Here is a 24,798-nt window from a genome sequence, read left to right on the forward strand (position 1 = left end):
GTAACAGTCACATGCAACCCATAAATATGTAAATTATTATACATCAATAAAAAGGGGGAAAATATTGTGCGGCTTGGGGAAGCCAAGAACATAAGGAGATGTTAGGAATTGTTTGGCTTAGGTCAGTGATCATGACGGATTGTTGAATATCAGGGGAGATAAAGTTCTGGAAAAAGCAAACATTGAAATTTCCTCTGGCTGGGCGTAGTGGCTCACGCCTGTAATCCCAGCACTTTGGCAGGCCAAGACAGGCAGATCAACTGAGGTCAGGCGTTCGAGACCAGCCTGGCCAACATGGTGGAACTCCGTCTCTACTAAAAATACAAAAATCAGCCAGGCATGGTGGTGCGTGCCTGTAATCCCAGCTACTCGAGTGGCTGAGACAGGAGAATCACTTGAACTAGGGAAGTGGAGGTTGTAGTAAGTCAGGATCTTTCCACCGCACTCCAGCCTGAAAAAAAGAAAGTTTCCCCTCTGATCACTTTGGTTAACGATTTTAGATAATAATTATAATAGAAACTAACATTTACTTGTTACTGCCAGGCATTATTCTAAGGACATTTCATGTATTCTCTTATTTCATCCTCCTAACACCACAATGAACCAGTAGTGGTACTATTCCCAATTTACAAAACCAAAGCAGAGACGTTCAATAATTTTCCCCAGAGTTTCATAGCATAAAAGTGGGGGCTGATTTCAAATCCAGATAGACAGACATCACCACCCATGCTTCTAATCATGTATTCATTTATTCAACGACTACTTTTGTAATGCTTGTCACACCATGCAATGTGCAGGTAGTTTTGCAGGGACTGGAGATTCAGCAATGATTCAGACTAAAATCCCCTGACCTGTCGAGGCTAGATAACTGCTCCTTACAGTGGCCTGTGGATCATATTGGTATAAAGCAGAGCAAAGATGTGTTAATATGGTAATCACAAGGCAGAGTACTTTGTAAATATGTCCTTCTCCGAGTTGTGCTCCCGTGATGTCATCAACACATTCCACAAAGAGGAAGTTCTTCTAACTCACTACCCAGCGGGGCTTGGCTCTTACTCAAGAGCATTTTGGGGTGAAAATATCTAAGTTTACCAGACCTTGTGCAAATCTGAGATGAAGGACTACATTAAAAGTGAAATTCACCTTAGCAGGAAATGGGGTTTGCTATTCTGTGTATATCTTTAACAGTATCTGCTGAAAAGAACCCTTTTGTTAAATAATTGTATTACGAGTCCCCAACTTAGTCCTTTCGAATATGAAATAAGAGAGGGACCGTGCACAAGAGCAATGCCCCCAGACCCATCTTTAAGTGAAGCGCCAGGCGGATAAAACATCCCTCTTCTGCTGCCTTCTTTCTCTGATCGCAACTCAGCTCCCGAGGGAAAAGAGTGCTCATTTCCCTGTAAAGAGTCCTGCCAATTTCACTTTCTAGTTTCACTTTCCCTTTTGCAACGTCAGCTGAAGGGAAACAAGCAGAAAGGAACCAGAGGCCAGTTGTATATATAGGTTTCTTCAGCATTTATTGGTGGCAGAAGAGGAAGATTTCTGAAGAGTGCAGCTGCCTGAACCACAGCCCTGCCGAACAGCTGAGAATTGCACGGCAACCATGAGGTAAAGATTTTCCCTTCGTATCCGATAGTGCTGTTGAGTCATCTTGTCCAATGCAAATCCTGAGTAGCTATGCTTCCAGAGGGCCAGCTCCATTTTAATGTTTGTTTATGGCCTTACTATGCCTTTACCTCTGTCGGTTGTAAATCTGTCTTACCAATGCTGGTTTGTTCCCTCCTAAACAATCTTCTGCTTCACGCTGGCAAGCTTCCTAAATTCATCTCTGGAACTGCTCGCCTGGGGAGCTGAGTTGCAATCAGAGAAAGAAGGCAGCAGAGAGGGATGTTTCATCCCCCCGGCGCTTCACTTAAAGATGGGTCTGGGGGCATTGCTCTTGTGCACGGTCCCTCTCTTATTTCATATTGGAAAGGACTAAGTTGGGGGCTCATAATACAATTATTTAACAAAAGGTTTATTTTCAACAGATACTGTTAAAGATATACACAGAATAGCAAACCCCACTTCCTGCTAAGGTGAATTTTACTTTTAATGTAGTCTTTCATCTCAGATTTGCACAAAGGCTGGTAAGCTTAAATATTTTCACCCCAAAATGCTACTGATTGGTTAGAGTCCTCCTGAGTATGAATTAGAGATGGAGTGCTTGGAGAAAATAGTTCTCACCTCTAACATTCCCTTCTATCCCCAAAACATGAGACTGCCCTGGAGAGGAAGTGTTAGCTCATTGAGTAGGAAGGGAACTATTTTCTCCAGTTTGAGGGTGGGGTGGCCGGACCTGGTTGCCTCACCCTCATTCTGGGAGCTCTGGAATCCCGTGTTACCAACCCCAGTGCTTACTTCCTATGAGACACCTTGCCCTACTTCTGTGAGGTCCCTGATTTCTCTTCTTGAAACAATATTATTTCCTGCTAGTTTAAATGTTCTGCCTGATTTAAAAAAAAAGAAAAAAGAAAAAAAAGATTTGTGATATTTACAGATTTTTTTGTTTGTAGTCACCCAGAATCTATAGAACCCTTTTCTTATTTGTTAGAATTTTAGCATGGTCTTAGAATTCTTCCCATTATGATACAGACCCATCCCTCCTTCTTGCTTTCCTTATTCTTTATCTATTGTGACTTTCACTGGGCATTGCTCTTGTGCTCTAAGACAGTGGTTCTCAAAATTGAGCATGCATAAAAATTGCCTGGACAGCTTATTAAGGACAGAGTTCTAGGGTCAATTCCCCAGAGATTCTCATTAAGTGGGAGGGGGTGGAGTCTGAGGATGTGTGTTTCTAAAAGGTTCCTCCGTGATTCTAAGACGGCTCCAAGAAACTGTGGTGGTAGCGTTAGTTCTGAGCCTGGTTGATAATGTCACTGCTGCTTTTATCCAGATAAGAGGCAATGGAAGAAATTGTTGTTGTTGTGTATACAACTGGAACTTCTATAGGAATCAGGAGAATAGGTCCTCAGAAGCCAGAGCCCAGGAAGCAAGTGTCTGAGACCGACTTCTCTAACTTAACAGTGAAAATAAGAACCCAAAATCAAGCAGTGAAGTTGGATGCCTTTTAAATGGCTGCTCAAAGGGATTTTACATAAGTGTGTATATTAAATGTCTCTATCCTGCAAATGCACAATGGACTTTATGTTTTCTATGGTGGAGATAATCTCAATTCTATTTACTTTCTCTGTTTCTTTTGTAAAATGAGAAAGGAGCTAAGGAGTGTATGTGTTACACTCAATGTCAAACTCAAATGGAAGTTGGAAATGGAATTGAGAGGGAGCAAGGAAGCTAGAGTGAGTCTTCAGGTGTTAGGATGCGTGCTGCACATGCTTGGGATCTGAGAGTGGCCGTATTCTGTAGGACTCACCATATTCTGTAATGAATGCAGTACAGTAGAGAGTATGACACGGATGCACATGGAGAAAACACAGGGTCTGAGCCTTCCGTGCTCCCCAGTGTCCTGTTCTGATCCTCCTGGGGTCACTGCAGTTCTACCAATGGTCCTGCGAGGCACTCTAGGAACTTTAAATCAGTTCCTGCTCATCTCTGTTTCTTGGAACAAGTGGAGACTTAACTATCCCAAGCAGAATAAACAAACAAACAAACAAACAAAAATAGGATGGAAAATACGCAGGAGTTTGTAGGAAGGACCCGCCTTTCATTCAAAGCTCCAAATAGGTCTTAGCAAAGAGTCAGGTTGTCTAAGCCTCTTAATGTAACTAACCCCAGGGGCGGGAGCCCTGGGGAGTGCTTGACTTGGTATCAGGCATCCTAATGGCAGCAGCATTCCCGTTGAAAAGCTCATGTCCAAACAGATCTGTTTTTATTCTTAGTGAGGTTACAGGAAGATTCCCAATCAAAATGGGAGTGGGAAGGATTGGTATAAAAAGTAGGAGAGAGAGGGGCAGTTAGAAAGAGGGGTCACATAGGCCGGGTGCGGTGGCTCAAGCCTGTAATCCCAGCACTTTGGGAGGCCGAGACGGGCGGATCACGAGGTCAGGAGATCGAGACCATCCTGGTTAACACGGTGAAACCCCGTCTCTACTACAAAATACAAAAAACTAGCCGGGCGCGGTGGCAGGCGCCTGTAGTCCCAGCGGCTCCGGAGGCAGGAGAATGGCGTAAACCCGGGAGGCGGAGCTTGCAGTGAGCCGAGATCCGGCCACTGCACTGCAGCCTGCGCGACAGAGCGAGACTCCGTCTCAAAAAAAAAAAGAAAGAGAGGTCATATAATCTTCTATCTAGACATATATTTCAAAAGTGATCCTGCCACATTGCATGACATTCCAGATATCTATTGGTTGTATAAGAAGCCATACTATTTAGAAATATAGCATACTATTTAGAAATATATACAAGGGTTGCTGTACAGATACCACGAAAAAAAATTTAAGTAAGAAAAAGCAACATTACAGAGACTCCAATACACAGACAGTGTTGAGAAACAATTGGGGCGTGGAATGTTATTCATCTCCAAAGTAATTCGAAGTACAGGCTTTTGTTCATTTTTCTGTTTGCTGGTTTTTTTCGCTTGTTTTTTTGTTGTTGTTTTGTTTTGTTTGTTTTGTTTTGTTTTTTGGTTTGGTTGGTTTTGGTTTATTTATTTCTTTTGAGGACCAACACTGAAAGGAATGGAAAATATTTCCAGGAGAGTCCTAAGGGTACCCTAAAGGAAAAAGAGCCCTTTCTATAAGAAAAGGGGCTAGTGGCCTTATGAGCCTTCCCTGTAGCTGCACTTCTTGCCCTTTGTTATAAAAGCAAAACGCAGAAGAGAAAAATAACATTTCAAAAAAATTAAAACAATCAAGTACAAAATTACTAATAGAGCAACTCAATGAGATGTATTAAGAACAGAAATCACCACTTTAAGAAGTAGAGGTATGGGGGTGGGGGAAAGGGAAAAAAATTACATTTTATTCCAAAATAAATGTTTAAGATATTGCTAACATAAATGATACTTGAAATTAAATGAGAGAATAATACAAAAGCAGATAAAATGAGTAAAAATTCAGAATGGTTGAAAATAAGATTCAAACAGTTAAAATGGAAAAATTCAACAGAAAAAAATGAAAATGTAGCATCGTAAAGTAATAAACCAATACAAAATAAAACCAATCTGATAAAAGCTCAGAAAGTTTGAATAGACAAAATAAATGAAGGATCTATTAAAAGCTGAAATAGAAAATCGAAAGTGGTCAAGATTTCTTTAAAGGCAAATGAAGGAAAACTAAGGAATTAAGAATATCAAAGAAAATGAAGCTGCATTTCAGAGGGATGAGAAATTAAAATCAGTATGGCAAAACATCAAAAGACTAAAAAATTATAAAGCTGAAATTTTCAAAGTACAAAAGTAAAGCTAGGGAAGAATGAAGAACAGAAACAAAAAGCAATGAAAACCACTTACTTCTTTAAAACTACATAAATAAAACCAAGCCTCCACAGAGGCCTTCAAAAGCAGAGGGCAGAGCGATTTAACAAAAACTGTCTTATTCATGAAAATCTAGCCATAGACTCAGAGAATAACCCACTGCCCTCGCCCTAATTCTTCTGCTGCTCACAGTCTCTAAACTCCTGCTACAACATGCAGGAATTAACAATATGGCAAAACATATTATAGAAAGAAAAGAAGGAGACTTTCTTTGATTTGTGTTAACAGTCTTTAGGAGGAGGAGAATTTTATTTGCCTTGCTCCCATTTCTTGACATATAAATCTATTTCTCAAAGTGTCCATCTTTCTGTTTTCCCCTACAGTGAGAACGCTAAGAATTCCTTGGAGAGCAGCCTACGGCAACTAAAATGCCATTTCACCTGGAACTTGATGGAGGGAGAAAATTCCTTGGATGATTTTGAAGACAAAGTATTTTACCGGACTGAGTTTCAGAATCGTGAATTCAAAGCCACAATGTGCAACCTACTGGCCTATCTAAAGCACCTCAAAGGCCAAAACGAGGAAGCCCTGGAATGCTTATGTAAAGCTGAAGAGTTAATCCAGCAAGAGCATGCTGACCAAGCAGAAATCAGAAGTCTAGTCACCTGGGGAAACTATGCCTGGGTCTACTATCACTTGGGCCGACTCTCAGACGCTCAGATTTATGTAGACAAGGTGAAGCACATCTGTGAGAAGTTTTCCAGTCCCTACAGAATTGAGAGTCCAGAGCTTGACTGTGAGGAAGGGTGGACACGGTTAAAGTGTGGAGGAAACCAAAATGAAAGAGCGAAGGTATGCTTTGAGAAGGCTCTGGAAAAGAAACCAAAGAACCCAGAATTCACCTCTGGACTGGCAATAGCAAGCTACCGTCTGGACAACTGGCCACCATCTCAGAACGCCATTGACCCTCTGAGGCAAGCCATTCGGCTGAATCCTGACAACCAGTACCTTAAAGTCCTCCTGGCTCTGAAGCTTCATAAGATGCGTGAAGAAGGCGAAGAGGAAGGTGAAGGAGAGAAATTAGTTCAAGAAGCCTTGGAGAAAGCCCCAGGTGTAACAGATGTACTTCGCAGCGCAGCAAAGTTTTATCGAAGAAAAGATGAGCCAGACAAAGCTATTGAACTGCTTAAAAAGGCTTTAGAATATCTACCGAACAATGCCTACCTGCATTGCCAAATTGGGTGTTGCTATAGGGCAAAAGTCCTCCAAGTAATGAATCTAAGAGAGAATGGAATATATGGGAAAAGAAAGTTACTGGAACTAATAGGACACGCTGTGGCTCATCTGAAGAAAGCTGATGAGGCCAATGATAATCTCTTCCGTGTCTGTTCCATTCTTGCCAGCCTCCATGCTCTAGCAGATCAGTATGAAGAAGCAGAGTATTACTTCCAAAAGGAATTCAGTAAAGAGCTTACTCCTGTAGCGAAACAACTGCTCCATCTGCGGTATGGCAACTTTCAGCTGTATCAAATGAAGTGTGAAGACAAGGCCATCCACCACTTTATAGAGGGAGTAAAAATAAACCAGAAATCAAGGGAGAAAGAAAAGATGAAAGACAAACTGCAAAAAATTGCCAAAATGCGACTTTCTAAAAATGGAGCAGATTCTGAGGCTTTGCATGTCTTGGCATTCCTTCAGGAGCTGAATAAAAAAATGCAACAAGCAGATGAAGACTCTGAGAGGGGTTTGGAGTCTGGAAGCCTCATCCCTTCAGCATCAAGCTGGAATGGGGAATGAAGAATAGAGATGTGGTGCCCACTAGGCTACTGCTGAAAGGGAGCTGAAATTCCTCCACCAAGTTGGTATTCAAAATATGTAATGACTGGTATGGCAAAAGATTGGACTAAGACACTGGCCATACCACTGGACAGGACTATGTTAATTGCTGGGTCTTCAGAAAGCCCAAGGAGTTCTGGGAGAGGGACCAGATTGGGGGGTAGGTCCAAGGGCTTGGTGATAGAATTATTTCTCAATTGACTTCTTGAGTGCAGTTTGAACTGTAACATTTGCTTAGTCACCTTTAGTGGAGTAGTCCACTGGGCTTGTTTCTATGTTTATATAAAGCAGCCAAATCCTTCATGTAATATTGAAGTCCATTTTTGCAATGTTGTTCCGCATTTGGAGCCATTTTGCATCCCATAGAGGTTAGTCCTGCATAGCCAGTAATGTGCTCAGTTCATCCAAAAGCTGGGGGCCAAAGTCTAAATAGGGCTCGGTATCCCCCATCTCTTACCTCTGCCTCCTTCCTCCTCCTTCCCAGCCTATCATCAATCTTGAGTATTCTACACAACGTGAATTCAAGTGCCTGATTAATTGAGGTGGCAACATAGTTGAGAAGAGAGCAGAGAACAGGAAGAGACATAGCTAGAAGCAATGGGTGCAAAAAGCAATGTGTACAAGACTTTCAGCAAGCATAGAGAGAGTTCACCTCTACTCTGCCCTCCTCATAGTCATAATGTAACATGTAAAGAATGAAAATGGATTCTGTACAATACGCTAAAAACCAACATAATGTATTTCTTTAAAACCTGTGTGGAAAAAATAAATGTTCCATCTGTAGGGATAGGGAAAAAGTAACCAAAAGAGAGAAAGAGAAGGGAATGCTGGTTTATCTTTGTAGATTGTAATCAAATGGAGAAATTTTCAATATTTTAGCCATTGTTAGGAATTTTTTTTTGGCAAAAGGAAGACTGACTTTGTTCAAATGCTTTCATGAACCTGGTTTGAGATGATAGGAAAGCAACAAAATGGGGAACCTGGTGACTAAGGGCCTGGTGCAAGGTCTTGGGAAATGTCATTGACAATAGATGGTGGGGTTTTCCCCCCTTTAGAAATGTTGGATATTAAGTGATATAAACACTTCTAACTCTGAAAATCTTCTGAGAAATCTCAAAATTCATGGTATTCTTGGACAACTGGGATTTTCTAGGAAGATACTGAATGGCCTAGACATCAAAGTTGGTGTGAACCAAAATAGAGTCAGCTGACCCAGCATGAGACCATCAGTCATGCTCTGGGTTGGAAAATGTTTGCCTGTTGGAATTAATTTAAGCTTAAGTATATATCAACATGATTTTATTGTGCAATTAAAACAATAAAAATTCAAGGTTTTTTAAAGTTAAAAATTCTAACCACTGTAACAACAATTTTTGTGTTATTTTCTGTATTAAAAATCTTGTTGCATGCATTTGAGGTCATCAGGATGCAAAATTTGTATTCCTGAAAATGCCATATATTTTCATTAATAAATAACCTAAATATGATAAAACATAAAGCAGTGTTCTGATTCATCTGGAATTTTGCTGTACTTTAAACCTTTCAGACTCAGCTACTGATAAATGAAATGTTGCACAAGTATGAACCAAATCCAAATAACCTAGGCTGGTCTACTATCATAATCACCTGAACAGAACAAAACTTTTTCCTCAGCTTTAAGAGTCCAGGGCTTCGGATAACAGCTGCCTTCTGCCACCTGCTACCATTGACCTACATGAACACAGACATTCTGTCTCCACCTTGATGGTGGGTGGGCTACTGCCCTTTTCTTTGTTAAATTTTGTGCTTTTATCACATTTTCTCTATTCTGACCTCTATTATGAGAAATAAATGTCACTGATTCCATTTTATGCCCCATCCTGGACTCAATCCAAATGCGTGTTAGAGAGTCTTCCCTATTAAGTAAAGAATAGGAAGAGACAAGAAATCTCCGTTATTTTTCAAGAGGCCTCTAATGGAAAATGCAAATCATGCCAACTGCAAAGGTAAACTCATTTCACTGGATCAAAATGGACAAGTGTATGTTTCAGTGGTAGATCTAGCTCACCTTGCCTGAGTAAATTAAGACTACATCTGGTTCCTGGGAAGGAACACCACACATATTCTGAGTGGAAGGTTAAAATGGAAAGGCATGCCGACCTTGAGAGAGGACCTTTGGTACCTGTGTGTACTAAAGACAGATGTATGTAATCTTGTCCTTGCACGTCATGCCACCAGTCCCTTGCTGGAACAGGACCCTTAGTGGGAAAACAGAAAGAAAGGTAGGAAAGGGAAACATAACATCTTACACTTAATATTTATTTGGGGACTTAACAAATGATTGGAAAACAATAAAGAAAATTATGTACATAGCTCCTGTTTCCTGAAATTTCACCATCCAGGAATAACAAATGGAGTCACATTAATTGGGCTTGACTTGTAATTCCCTGCCTTTTAACCACATTTCCCAGGGCAGGACATTTGACTCCCTCCATATATTCACCCAACACAGCAAGCCCCTAGTAGATGTCTCCTACGTGCTGATGAACATGTCTATCAGAGTTATCTGATCACATTTGCTACTTGTGTAGCTTCAACACCCATATCCATCAATGACCATTGCCCCTAAAACTGCCTTCAATACATTTCACATTCTCCGTATTTGATTGCCACCTTAATATCTCTGCCAACAATGTTTTCAAGTGTGTTAGTGTCAGTGAAAGAGTGAGAAGAATTCCTCTTTTCTCTGTGTCGCTTCCAAGTAGTTGTTATTTATTTCTCTGCCTCAGAGTCCTCAGTGAAAAAGATTCATTGACTTCTGCTTGTCTTTCTCCACAGAGCTCAGACACAGTCCCTGGGGACAGCTGACCTTGAGTCATGCTGCAATTTCACCTTCCTTCATCCCCTATGTCAACTGACACATCAAATACAACTGGATCCAGTGCAACTGGAAGACTGCATGTATTAGAATCCTGATTATAACACAGGTAGGCCTTGTGTTAGGATCCCTACCATACATGCAATCAACCTTGGATGCCAATCTGAGGGTTGTAGTTTCCAACCTGAGATCATACATGCCCATTTCCTCGTTTCCTCCATTTCCCCCATCGCTGATTTTGGAAAAGGGACTAACTTAGACTAATATGTAAGAAATTTTCCCCATGATTAATAGTGCAGCTATCTCATTGCTGATTATCTACACCTTCTAGGGAGGCTGCAAAGAGGGAAACCGACTAAAATCCTTAGATGTACCTAGGTGCATGCACTTGTAAGACAGACATTCTCAGCTCTACATGGGGCCTCCCTTCAGCTGCTTTACATACAGGACTTAAGACTAGAGAAGAGACCAGAGGCAGGATTTGTTGGAAGCCTGTGGAAACAAATCCCAAACAGTTCTTCTCCTCTGGTTCTCTGCAGGCTGCTATTGAAAAGGAGGCTACCAAACAGGTAAATGATACATATTGACCCCAGAGCCTTGATTTATGTCTCGTTTGTTTTGGAAACATAATGAGTCAAAGTTTGTGTTATTTCTGAATTGGGTAACATGTAAAAATATGTAGTAAATTCTGCCCTGAACCTGGAAATTTCTGAAACCCTTCTAGAGACCTGGAAATTGGCCCCAGTGTGTTTATATATATATAATCTAATTAAAATATTTGAAAAGTCTTTCTTTACCTTTCCAGCATCCTGGATATCCCAAGTCAATGAGCCTATTTATATTCTGCTTTTGATTTACAGATATTACGCAGCAGAGATACTGTGATATAAAACCACTGAGCACACATTTTCCTTTCTCATTTTTAAATTAAACTTACTAATTTGTCATCAAGCAGTACATTTAAAAACTCAAACCTGGCCAGGCACAGTGGCTGAAGCCTAAAATACCAGCACTTTGGGAGGCCGAGGAGGGAGGATCACCTGAGGCCAGGAGTTCCAGACCAGACTGACAAATATGGTGAAACCCCGTCTCTACTAAAAAAAAAATACAAAAAAAAAAAAAAAAAATTAACCGGGCGTGGTGGCGTGTGCCTGTAATTCCAGCTACTCAGGAGGTTGAGGTGGGAGAATCTCATGAACCTGGGAGGTGGTAGTTGCAGTGAGATGGTGCCACTGCACTTGGTGACAGAGGGAGAACCTGTCTCAAAAAAAAAAAAAAAAAAAAACTCAAACCTACTTGTACATTTTTTGCATTTAGTGAAAAAGCCTACATAAGTTGGAGCTTTAAAATATATGTATAAAACTATGTAATATATCTTCTAATTGTTGATTAAGAAAAACTAGAGTTTACTAGAATATTTTAAAATATGGAAACATTTTAAATAATGAGTAAGGCTTTTAGGTCATGGAAAAGAGTTGATTTGTCTAGGTGTTAAAAAGGAAATTATTATTTCCACTAGCAATGTATGAGAAATATTATTTCCAACATCTTCACCAATACTGAATATTACCAGTCTTTAATTTTTGTCAATCTGATGAGTGCATGCATATATTTCCAAAAAAGATGCTGGCATATAGATCACAGATAAATAAAATGTTCAAGTGTGGAATCTGTATGACAGAAATCCTCTTCAAACCCAGAATGCTAGTTTTCTTTCCTCTCTCTCTCTCCCCCCGCCACTTCTCTCTTCCTTTTGCTCTCTTTCTTTCTCACTTTCATCTTCCCTTTATGTCTTCTTCCTTCAAGTTTCTCTTTCTAGAGATGACTTTGAGTCTCTGTGCATGAAGTGGAAAACATCCCTACCAGTTTACTTATCTCTTCTCCTAATAATTCAGCAGAGGCCAGGTGCAGTGGTTCACACCTGTAATTGCCACACTTTGCAGGCGGAGGTGAGCTGATTGTTTGAGCCCAGGAGTTCGAGATCAGCCTGGACAGCATGGTGAAACCCTATCTCTACAAAAAATACAAAACTTAGCTGGGCTTGGTGGCATGCACCTGTAGTCCCATCTACTTGGGATGTTGAGGTAGGAGGGTCGCTTGAGCCCAGGAGGTGGGGGCTTCAGTGAGCTGAGATCATGTCACTGCACTCCAGCCTAGGCAACACAGTGGGATGAGACCCTGTCTCAAAAAATAAATAACAATAATTCAATAATGACTTTCTAGAATCACTTTCTTCTGATCAAAATTCCAAAGAAAAATCTGTTTGTCTCATTTCAAGTCAATATCCATTACCAATAGAATCCAGTTGACCAAGAGAATGAGACCATAAGCCAGACAAAGCAGGAGCTTTGAGTGCAGGCTTTCTGCAGGAATGAGAGCAAATTATCCAAGAAGGAGACATAAGAGGAGAGAGGAAATGACTGGCAGAGGACATGGCTTGCATACCTAGAATACACTCTAGTTTTCCATCACACGAGCACAAAATTTTGTGTGTAGTCCAGCGCTGTCTTACATGTTATTACCTGTAGAATATCTAGAATTCTAACTCTTCCAGTATTTCTCAAACTTTAATGTGCAGTGCCCACTTTCATGTGCACAATCACCTGAGGATCTTGTTAAAATGTAGACTATGATTTAGTAGATCTGGGTGGAGCCTGAGACTCTATATTTCTCTCAAGCTCTCAGGTCAAATCAATGCCAGTAGTCTGTAAACTACACCTTGAATAGCAGAGATATAGACTGAACTGCAACCAATTCAATCTGGTTCCATTTTTCAGCACATCCTTTAGTCAGAAATGAAGATGAATCATACCAGCACATTGTCCTTCCTACAGCCTTCTCTCTCTTTCAGTAACTCATCTCTTAAGAGCTCAGATAAGAAAATCTGTATTACCTCGAAAATAAGTATGTTTAATGTAAAATGGTGTAGCCACTTTAGAAAATAGTTGGGCAGTTCTTCAAATGGTTAAACATAGTTACCATATGACCCAGCAATTCCATTCCTAGATACGTATGTAAGAAAAAGGAAAACATGAAAACATGTTCACACAAAACTTATGCATGAATGTTCATAGCTGTATTCATAGTTGCATTATTCATGATGGCCAAAAGGTGGACCCATCAACTGATGAGGTGATAAATGAAATATGGTATATACACATAATGGAATATTATTTGGAAACAAAAATAAATGAAGTAATTACTGATACATGATACAACACAGATGAACCTTGAAAACATGCAAAATGACAAAAGGCAATTTAAAAAGGTCACATATTGTATGATTCTGTTTATATGAAATGCTCAACAGAGGCAAATTTGTAGAGACAGAAAGTAAATTAGCAGTTGCCAAGGGTAGGGGAGGGGGTTGGGACGATGGGAGATGCCAGCTTGAGAATGTTCTATAATTGATTGTGGTGCTGGTTGCATAACTGTGAATAGAATGAAAGCTATTGAATTGTATACTTTAAATGGGTGAATTGTATGATATGTGAATTATATTTTATTATAGCTGTTAAAAAATGGGACTCTTGTTCCAAATATAATAAGGAAAATTTTTCTTTTGTTATCTACTTTTACTTCGAAGTTTGTTTTCGTTGTGTTGTACCCTTATTAGTAGCATTTTGAATACTATTGTTGCTTTCACATTCAGTAGATATGTTAAATAAGTTACGTATTCTATTTTCTGAGTTGGGTATGCTACAAAAATCTAATCCCATCTGATTTTATATTTAAATACTCATATGCAGGAACCTTCCTGATTGGCAAATTGGCGCAAAGAAAGAGTCCAAATACAGAAGAGAATTTGACTCCATAGGTAAGTTCACATCTGCATGTATATAAGTTTAAGAATAATGTGAATTTAGGTCAGGCGCAGTGGCTCTTGCCTCTAATCCCAACACTTTGGGAAGCCAAGGCAGGTGGATCATGAGGTTTAGAGATCGAGACCATCCTGGCCAATGTGGTGAAATCCCGTCTCTACTAAAAATACAAAAATCAGCTGGGTGTGGTGGTGGGTGCCTGTAGTCCCAACTTTTTGGGAGGCTGAGGCAGGAGAATTTCTTGAACCCAGGAGGTGGAGGTTGCAGTGAGCTGAGATTGTGCCACTGCACTCCAGCCTGGCTACAGAGCAAGACTCTGTCAAAAAGAAAAAAAAAATAATAATATGAATTTCTTAATGATGCAGATTGTTATTCAGTCACCATGTGCAACTGTTGCAAATACTGTGCTAATTCATGAGTACTTTTTGAGCCAGGAATTAGAACAAAAAGAAAAGCAAAAAAATGGACAATAGGTGCTACTGTACTGGAAATATAATTCTTCATTACATAAGAATCTATTGCATTCTGGTGAAAGAAAGGCTTTGAGTAGTTTGTTGAATTTGTCTTTTCTCTGATCTTTATTGCTACAATCCTCTCTGAACTCCGAAGCAGAATCTGTGTCTAAAAATCAGCTCCCTCACAATGCACAAACATGCATGATAAGATCTCCATTCATTGTGAGCAAAGAAGAGAAGATAGACAACTTTTCCCTGGGCTGGATGTTTGGGGTTTCAAATCGGATTCTACCAGAATAAAGCACTGGATTCTGAGTAACAGAGGGGCTATTTGTTCTTTTAAATTTTTGTATGTTTTTATCTGTGATATGTGGGACCCTCTAAAGCATGAGGCCAAAGGCACCTCTTAACTGAGTGTAGGGATGGTATTTATACCTTTTATGATATCACAAATATTTGTACCTTTTATAAAGATATGTCACTTTATTATGACTAGGATAACAAATTGTTAAGTTAAACAACCAATCAGAATTAGACTTTTCCAAATTGCAGGTTACTTTCATAGAATATAACAACCTCTGAACTCAAAGTATCTCATGAGACTCTGTTGTTGGAAACACCATATGTCACCTCAATTTTGCTACAAAAGAATCTCTGCAATTACAAGATAGAGGGAATGCTTCTAGTTAATTCCTTCATCATCATATTAGTCATTACAACTATACTTCCTAGGTTTTTATGAATATTTATAGCATGGTTGGGAAGTATTATAAAATGAAAAAAAAAAAAACCCTCTCAGGGTAGTATCAACTCCTTCAGAGCTCAAAGCATAAATATATAATCCATCCATTAAACAATAATATGTGTATTACTTTTGCTCATTTTATAGCTGGGTAAACTAACTTATTATCCAGACCTTGGAGAGCTAAACAGCTCAGAGATCTCTCCAGGGCCTGGCTCCATATGTTTAGTGTGAAGCAAAAAGGAAATTCTGGCTCAATGATTTGGCCCCTGGAAAATTCAAGAGCTAGTAAGGTAAACAGAGATAATTAAATCTAGGTCTTCAGGTCTAAATTTACTTCTGGGAGATAATTTACTGGACAAAACTACTATTTAAAAAAAAAAAATTTTGAAAGTCTTTCATATAACTGGGTCCCAGAAACCCCTACATCAGAATCTCCTTGAGACATTATTAAAAATGCAGTTTTGGAGGAGGTTCCAAGATGGCCAAATAGGAACAGCTCCAGTCTACAGCTCCCAGCGTGAGCTACACAGAAGATGGGTGATTTCTGCATTTCCAACTGAGGTACCAGGTTCATCTCACTGGGGCTTGTCAAACAGTGAGTGCAGCCCACGGAACGTGAACTGAAGCAGGGCAGGGCATTGCCTCACTCGGGAAGTACAAGGGGTCAGGGAATTCCCTTTCCTAGCCAAGGGAAGCTGTGACAGACAGTACCAGAAAAATCGGGACACTCCCACCCTAATACTGCATTTTTACAATGGTCTTAGCAAATGGCACACCACGAGATTATATCCCGCACCTGGCTTAGAGGGCCCCACGCCCACAGAGCCTAGCTCACTGCTAGTATAGCAGTCTGAGATTGAACTGTAAGGTGGCAGCAAGGCTTGGGGAGGGGCACCCGCCATTCCTGAGGCTTAAGTAGGTAAGCAAAGCAGCCAGGAAGCTCGAACTGGGTGGAGCCCACCACAGCTCAAGGAGGCCTGCCTGCCTTTATAGACTCCACCTCTGGGGGCAGGGCATAGCTGAACAAAAGGCAGCAGAAACTTCTGCAGACTTAAGCATCCCTGTCTGACAGCTTTGAAGAGAGTAGTGGCTCTCCTAGCATGGAGTTTGAGATCAGAGAATGGACAGACTACCTCCTCAAGTGGGTCCCTGACCCCTGAGTAGCCTAACTGGGAGGGACCTCCCAGTAGGAGCCAACTGACACCTCATACAGCGGGGTACCCCTCTGAGATGAAGCTTCCAGAGGAAGGATCAGGCAGTAACATTTGCCATTCTGCAGCTTCCACTGGTGATACCCAGGCAAACAGGGTCTGGAGTGGACCTCCAGCAAACTGCAACAGCCCTGCCACAGAGGGTCCTGACTGTTAGAGGGAAAATTAACAAACAGAAAGGACATCCACACCAAAACCCCATCTGTACGTCACCATCATCAAAGCCAAAGGTAGATAAAACCACAAAGATGGGGAGAAACCAGAGCAGAAAAGCTGAACATTCTAAAAATCAGAGCACCTCTTCTCCTCTAAAGGAATGCAGCTCCTCGCCAGCAATGGAACAAAGTTGGATGGAGATTGACTTTGACGAGTTGAGACAGGAAGGCTTCAGACAATCGGTAATAACAAACCTCTCCGAGCTAAGGGAGGATGCTTCAACTCGTCACAAAGAAGCTAAAAACCTTGAAAAACAGATTAGATGAATGGCTAACTAGAAAAAACAGCATAGAGAAGACCTTAAATGACCAGATGGAGCAGAAAACCATGGCATGAGAACTGCGTGATGCATGCACAAGCTTCAGTAGCCAATTGGATCAAGTGGCAGAAAGGGTGTCAGCGATTGAAGATCAAATGAATGAAATGAAACAAGAAGAGAAGTTTAGAGAAAAAAAGAGTAAAAAGAAATGAACAAAACCTCCAAGAAATATGGGACTATGTGAAAAGACCAAATCTACGTCTGATTGGTGTACCTGAAAGTGACAGGGAGAATGAAACCAAGTTGGAAAACACTCTGCAGGATATTATCCAGGAGAACTTCCCCAACCTAGCAAGGTAGGCCAACATTCAAATTCAGAAAATACAGAGAATGCCACAAAGATATTCCTCAAGAAGAGCAACTCCAAAACAAATAATTGTCAGATTCACCAAAGTTGAAATGAAGGAAAAAATGTTAAGGGCAGCCAGAGAGAAAGGTCGGGTTACCCACAAATGGAAGCACATCAGACTAATAGTGGATCTCTCAGCAGAAACTGTTCAAGCCAGAAGAGAGTGGGGGCCGATATTCAACATTCTTAAAGAAAAGAATTTTCAACCCAGAATTTCATATCCAGCCAAACTAAGTTTCATAAGTGAAGGAGAAATAAAATCCTTTACAAACAAGAAAATGCTTAGAGATTTTGTCACCACTAGGCCTGCCTTACAAGAGACCCTGAAGGAAGCACTAAACATGGAAAGGAACAACTGGTACCAGCCATTGCAAAAACATGTCAAAATGTAAAGACCATCGAGGCTAGGAAGAAACTGCATCAACTAACAAGCAAAATAACCAGTTAATATCATAATGGCAGGATCAAGTTCACACATAACAATATTAACCTTAAATGTAAATGGACTAAATGCTCCAATTAAAAGACATAGACTGGCAAACTGGATAAAGAGTCAAGACCCATCAGTCTGCTGTATTCAGGAGACCCATCTCACACGCAGAGACATACATAGGCTCAAAATAAAGGGATGGAGGAAGACTTACCAAGCAAATGGAGACCAAAAAAAAGCAGGGGTTGCAATACTAGTCTCTGATAAAACAGACTTTAAACCATCAAAGATCAAAAGAGACAAAGAAGGCCATTACATAATGGTAAAGGGATCAATTCAACAGGAAGAGCTAACTATCCTAAATATATATGCACCCAATACAGGAGCACCCAGATTCATAAAGCAAGTCCTTAGAGACTTACAAAGAGACTTAGACTCCCATACAATAATAATGGGACTCCACTGTCAACATTAGACAGAACAACGAGACAGAAAGTTAACAAGGATATCCAGGAATTGAACTCATCTCTGCAGCAAGCAGACCTAATAGACATCTATAGAACTCTCCACCCCAAATCAACAGAATATACATTCTTCTCAGCACCACATCGTACTTATTCCAAAATCGACCACATAATTGGAAGTAAAGCACTCCTCAGCAAATGTACAAGAACAGAAATTATAACAAACTGTCTCTCAGACCACAGTGCAATCAAACTAGAACTCAGGACTAAGAAACTCAATCAAAACCGCTCAACTACATGGAAACTGAACAACCTGCTCCTGAGTGACTACTGGGTACATAACGAAATGAAGGCAGAAATAAAGATGTTCTTTGAAACCAATGAGAACAAAGATACAACATACCAGAATATCTGGGACACATTTAAAGCAGTGTGTAGAGGGAAATTTATAGCACTAAATGCCCACAAGAGAAAGCAGGAAAGATCTAAAATTGACACTCTAACATCGCAATTAAAAGAACTAGAGAAGCAAGAGCAAACACATTCGAAAGCTAGCAGAAGGCAAGAAATAACTAAGATCAGAGCAGAACTGAAGGAGATAGAGACACAAAAAACCCTCCAAAAAATCAATGAATCCAGGAGTTGGTTTTTTGAAAAGATCAACAAAATTGACAGACCACTAGCAAGACTAATAAAGAAGAAAAGAGAGAAGAATCAAATCGACGCAATTAAAAATGATAAAGGGGATATCACCACCAACCCCACAGAAATACAAACTACCATCAGAGAATATTATAAACACCTCTACGCAAATAAACTGGAAAATCTAGAAGAAATGGATAATTTCCTGGACACTTACACTCTTCCAAGACTAAACCAAGAAGAAGTTGAATCCCTGAATAGACCAATAGCAGGCTCTGAAATTGAGGCAATAATTAATAGCCTACCAACCAAAAAAAGTCCAGGACCAGATGGATTCACAGCTGAATTCTACCAGAGGTACAAGGAGGAGTTGGTACCATTCCTTCTGAAACTATTCCAATCAATAGAAAAAGAGGGAATCCTCCCTAACTCATTTTATGAGGCCAACATCATCCTGATACCAAAGCCTGGCAGAGACACAACAAAAAAAGAGAATTTTAGACCAATATCCCTGATGAACGTCGATGCAAAAATCCTCAATAAAATACTGGCAAACCGGATTCAGCAACACATCAAAAAGCTTATCCACCATGATCAAGTGGGCTTCATCCCTGGGATGCAAGGCTGGTTCAACATTCGCAAATCAATAAACATAATCCAGCATATAAACAGAACCAAAGACAAGAACCACATGATTATCTCAATAGATGCAGAAAAGGCTTTTGACAAAATTCAACAGCCCTTCATGCTAAAAACGCTCAATAAATTCGGTATTGATGGAACGTACCTCAAAATAATAACAGCTATTTATGACAAACCCACAGCCAATATCATACTGAATGGGCAAAAACTGGAAAAATTCCCTTTGAAAACTGGCACAAGACAGGGATGCCCTCTCTCACCACTCCTATTCAACATAGTGTTGGAAGTTCTGGCTAGGGCAATTAGGCAAGAGAAAGAAATCAAGGGTATTCAGTTAGGAAAAGAAGAAGTCAAATTGTCCCTCTTTGCAGATGACATGATTGTATATTTAGAAAACCCCATTGTCTCAGCCCAAAATCTCCTCAAGCTGATAAGCAACTTCAGCAAAGTCTCAGGATACAAAATTAATGTGCAAAAATCACAAGCATTCTTATACACCAGTAACAGACAAACAGAGAGCCAAATCAGGAATGAACTTCCATTCACAATTGCTTCAAAGAGAATAAAATACCTAGGAATCCAACTTACAAGGGATGTAAAGGACCTCTTCAAGGAGAACTACAAACCACTGCTCAGTGAAATAAAAGAGGACACAAACAAATGGAAGAACATACCATGCTCATGGATAGGAAGAATCAATATCGTGAAAATGGCCATACTGCCCAAGGTAATTTATAGATTCAATGCCATCCCCATCAAGCTACCAATGAGTTTCTTCACAGAATTGGAAAAAACTGCTTTAAAGTTCATGTGGAACCAAAAAAGAGCCCGCATCTCCAAGACAATCCTAAGTCAAAAGAACAAAGCTGGAGGCATCACGCTACCTGACTTGAAACTATACTACAAGGCTACAGTAACCAAAACAGCATGGTACTGGTACCAAAACAGAGATATAGACCAATGGAACAGAACAGAGTCCTCAGAAATAATACCACACATCTACAGCCATCTGATCTTTGACAAACCTGAGAGAAACAAGAAATGGGGAAAGGATTCCCTATTTAATAAATGGTGCTGGGAAAATTGGCTAGCCATAAGTAGAAAGCTGAAACTGGATCCTTTCCTTACTCCTTATACAAAAATTAATTCAAGATGGATTAGAGACTTAAATGTTAGACCTAATACCATAAAAATCCTAGAGGAAAACCTAGGTAGTACCATTCAGGACATAGGCATGGGAAAAGACTTCATGTCTAAAACACCAAAAGCAACGGCAGCAAAAGCCAAAATTGACAAATGGGATCTCATTAAACTAAAGAGCTTCTGCACAGCAAAAGAAACTACCATCAGAGTGAACAGGCAACCTACAGAATGGGAGAAAATTTTTGCAATCTACTCATCTGACAAAGGGCTAATATCCAGAACCTACAAAGAACTCAAACAAATTTACAAGAAAAAAACAAACAACCCCATCAAAAAGTGGGCAAAGGATATGAACAGACATTTCTCAAAAGAAGACATTCATACAGCCAACAGACACATGACAAAATGCTCATCATCACTGGCCATCAGAGAAATGCAAATCAAAACCACAATGAGATACCATCTCACACCAGTTAGAATGGCGATCATTAAAAAGTCAGGAAACAACAGGAGCTGGAGAGGATGTGGAGAAATAGGAACACTTTTACACTGTTGGTGGGACTGTAAACTAGTTCAACCATTATGGAAAACAGTATGGCGATTCCTCAAAGATCTAGAACTAGATGTACCGGACCCAGCCATCCCATTACTGGGTATATACCCAAAGGATTATAAATTATGCTGCTATAAAGACACATGCACACGTATGTTTATTGCAGCACTATTCACAATAGCGAAGACTTGGAATCAACCCAAATGTCCATCAGTGACAGACTGGATTAAGAAAATGTGGCACATATACACCATGGAATACTATGCAGCCATAAAAAAGGATGAGTTTGTGTCCTTTGTAGGGACATGGATGCAGCTGGAAACCATCATTCTTAGCAAACTATCACAAGAACAGAAAACCAATCACCGCATGTTCTCACTCATAGGTGGGAACTGAACAATGAGATCACTTGGACTCGGGAAGGGGAACATCACACACTGGGGCCTATCATGGGGAGGGGGGAGGGGGGAGGGATTGCACTGGGAGTTATACCTGACGTAAATGACGAGTTGATGGGTGCTGACGAGTTGATGGGTGCAGCACACCAACATGGCACAAGTATACATATGTAACAAACCTGCATGTTATGCACATGTACCCTAGAACTTAAAGTATAATAATAATAAATAAATTAAAAAAAAATAATAATCCCTGATAATTTATTATTAGGTAAGAGAAACCCAGGGAAGCCCACCAGAATGTCAATGAAATAGTTGAATATGGTATTTAAAGGGTCTAAATTTTGTTAGAGAATGAAACACAACACTTCTTCATTAGAATATTCCTATTTAAAAATGACTTTTGTTTGTTGTAATGCAATGTTATGTGTATAATTCTAGAAATAATGTTTTCTAAAGCTACATGTCAGCCTGACACCACAAAAATTGTTGGCACGTTTGAAAAACTAGTATACATAAAATTAATTATGTAAAAACATTGGATTTCATGGAATTGGATCTAGTTTGTAAGTGGGCTCCATGTCTCCTGTGTGGAGAAGAAAGATAAATAAATAAAAAATAAAAATATTAATTTAAGAGACACCCAAAAAAAAAAAAAAAAAAAAGACACATGCACAACCATCACAGCACTATTCACAATAGCAAAGACATGGACTCAACCTAAATGCCCATCAACAGGAGACCGGATAAGGAAAATGTGGTATATATACACCATAGAATACTACGCAACCACAAAAAAAAAAAAAAAAAAAAAAAGAATGAGCTCATGTCCTTTGCAGTAACATGAATGGAACTGGAGGCCATTATCCTCAGTAAACTAACGCAGGAAGAGAAAACAAAATACCGCATGTTCTCACTTATAAGTGGGAACTGAACATCATGGACACAAAGAGGGGAACAGACACTGGGGCCTACTTGAGGGTGAAGCATGGGAGAAAGGAGAGGACTGAAAAACTACCTATCATATACTATGCCTATTACCTGGGTGACTAAATAATCTGTACACTAAACCCTCATGACATGCAATTTACCTAAATAACAAACCTATACATGTACACCTGAACATAAAATAAAAGTTAAAAAAAAAAACCTGCAATGAGATATGATCTTACCCTTGTTAAAATTGCTTATATCCAAAAGACAGGCAATAACAAATGCTGGCAAGGATGTGGAGAAAAGGGAACCCTTGTACACTGTTGGCGGGAATGTAAACTATTGTAACTACTATGGATAACAGTTTGGAGGTTCCTCAAAAAACTAAAAAAAGAACTACCATATGATCTAGTAATCCCACTGCCAGGAATATATCAAAAAGAAAGGAAATCAGTACATCAAAGAGATACCTGCACTCCCATGTTTATTGCAGCACTATTCACAATAGCCAAGATTTGGAAGCAACCTGAGTGTCCATCAACAGAAGAACGGATAAAGAAAATGTGATACATTTACACAATGGAGTACTCTTCAGCCACAAAAAGAATGAGATCCTGTCATTTGCAACAACATGGATAGAACTGGAAGTCATTATAAGTGAATTATGCCAGGCGCAGAAAGACAAATTTTACATATTCTCACTTGTTTGTGGAAGCTAAAAATATTAAGACAATTGAACACATGGAGATAGAGATTAGAATGATGATTACTACAGGCTGGGAAGACTAGTAGTGGGGGAAGTGGGGATGCTTAATGGGTACAAAAATATACCTAGATAGAATTAATAAGATCTAGTGTTTGGGCCGGGCGCGGTGGCTCAAGCCTGTAATCCCAGCACTTTGGGAGGCCGAGGCGGGCGGATCACAAGGTCAGGAGATCGAGACCACAGTGAAACCCCGTCTCTACTAAAAATACAAAAAAAAATTAGCCGGGCGCGGTGGCGGGCGCCTGTAGTCCTAGCTACTCAGGAGGCTGAGGCAGGAGAATGGCGTGAACCCAGGAGGCGGAGCTTGCAGTGAGCCGAGATCGCGCCACTGCACTCCAGCCTGGGCAACAGCGTGAGACTCCGTCTCAAAAAAAAAAAAAAAGATCTAGTGTTTGTTAGAACAAGAAGATGACTATAGTCAACAATAATTTATTGCATATTTCAAAATAACTAAAAGAGTATAATTGGATTGTTTGTAATACAAAGAATAAATGCTTGAGGTCATTTACCCTGATGTGATTATTACTCATTGTATGCTGTATCAAATATTTCATGTACCCCATAAATATATATACCTTCTATGTGGCCACAAAAATTTTTTTAAATAAGAATTGGCTTAAAAAATGCAGTTTCCTATGGTCAGATACCTAATATCGACAAAAAAAGTCAAACTCTGTAAAACATTTGAAGAGATTTATTCTAAGCCAAATATGAGTGACCTGTGGCCTATGACACAGCCCTCAGGAGATCCTGAGAACAAGTGCTAGGCTACGACTTGGTTTTTATACATTTTAGGGAGACATAAGACATCAATCAATACATGTAAGGTGTACATTGGCTAGGTCCAGAAAGGTGGGACGATTGGAAACAGGGAAGCAGGGCAGCTTCCAAGTCATAGGCAGATTCAAAGATTTTCTGATTGATGATTGGTTGAAAGAGTTATTATCAATAGAAAGGAATGTCTGGAGACATTCAGTAGAAATTCAATAGACAATCAATAGAAAGGAATGTCCGGGTTGTGGAGATCAAGATTTTATTATGCAGATGAAGCCTGCAGGTAGCAGACTTCAGAGAGAATAGGATATAAATGTTTCTTGTAACACTTGAAAAGAGCATGTTGTGGCTGGGTGCAGTGGCTCACGCCTGTAATCCCAGCACTTTTGGAGGCCGAGGTGGGTGGATCACCTGAGGTCAGGAGTTCAAGACCAGCCTGACCAACATGGTGAAACACCATCTCTACTGAAAATACAAAAATTAGCTGGGCGTGGTGGTGGGCGCCTCTAATCCCAGCTACTCGGGAGGCTGAGGCAAAAGAATCACTTGAACCCAGAAGGCAGAGGTTGCAGTAAGCTGAGATCATGCCACTGCATTCCAGCGTGGGCAACAAAGTAAGACCCTGTCTCAAAAAAAAAAAAAAAAAAGAGTGTGTTCTATTAGTAATTCTAAAAGGAAAAAGGGTGTAATGAGGTATATCCAGCTTCCCCTTCCCATCAATTTTCAGGTTAACTTTGGAATGCCGTTGGCCAAAAGCAGGGGTCCAGTCACGTGGTTGGTGAGTATGGCCTTAGAATTTAATTTTTTGATTTACATTAGGAATACTTC

At 40.0% G+C, this 24,798-nt stretch overlaps 1 protein-coding gene and 2 long non-coding RNA genes across 3 annotated transcripts in view; 2 read left to right on the forward strand and 1 right to left on the reverse strand.

The window, feature by feature from the left end:
* Positions 1-24,798, reverse strand: part of LOC144331164 (uncharacterized) — a 35,162-nt gene that overhangs the window by 10,185 nt on the left and 179 nt on the right. The window lies entirely within an intron of this gene.
* Positions 1,463-8,426, forward strand: IFIT2 (interferon induced protein with tetratricopeptide repeats 2). Its single transcript, NM_001261730.2, is given in 2 exon segments — positions 1,463-1,611; positions 5,800-8,426. Coding segments are annotated over 2 exon segments (1,419 nt in total). The 5' UTR covers positions 1,463-1,606; the 3' UTR covers positions 7,214-8,426.
* On the forward strand, positions 10,068-24,752 carry LOC144331163 (uncharacterized). Its single transcript, XR_013398116.1, has 3 exons — positions 10,068-10,218; positions 13,859-13,926; positions 24,698-24,752. It is a non-coding gene; the product is annotated as an uncharacterized LOC144331163 (long non-coding RNA).

Source organism: Macaca mulatta, chromosome 9 (genome assembly GCF_049350105.2).
Source record: "Macaca mulatta isolate MMU2019108-1 chromosome 9, T2T-MMU8v2.0, whole genome shotgun sequence".
NCBI classification, from domain to species: Eukaryota; Metazoa; Chordata; class Mammalia; order Primates; family Cercopithecidae; genus Macaca; species Macaca mulatta.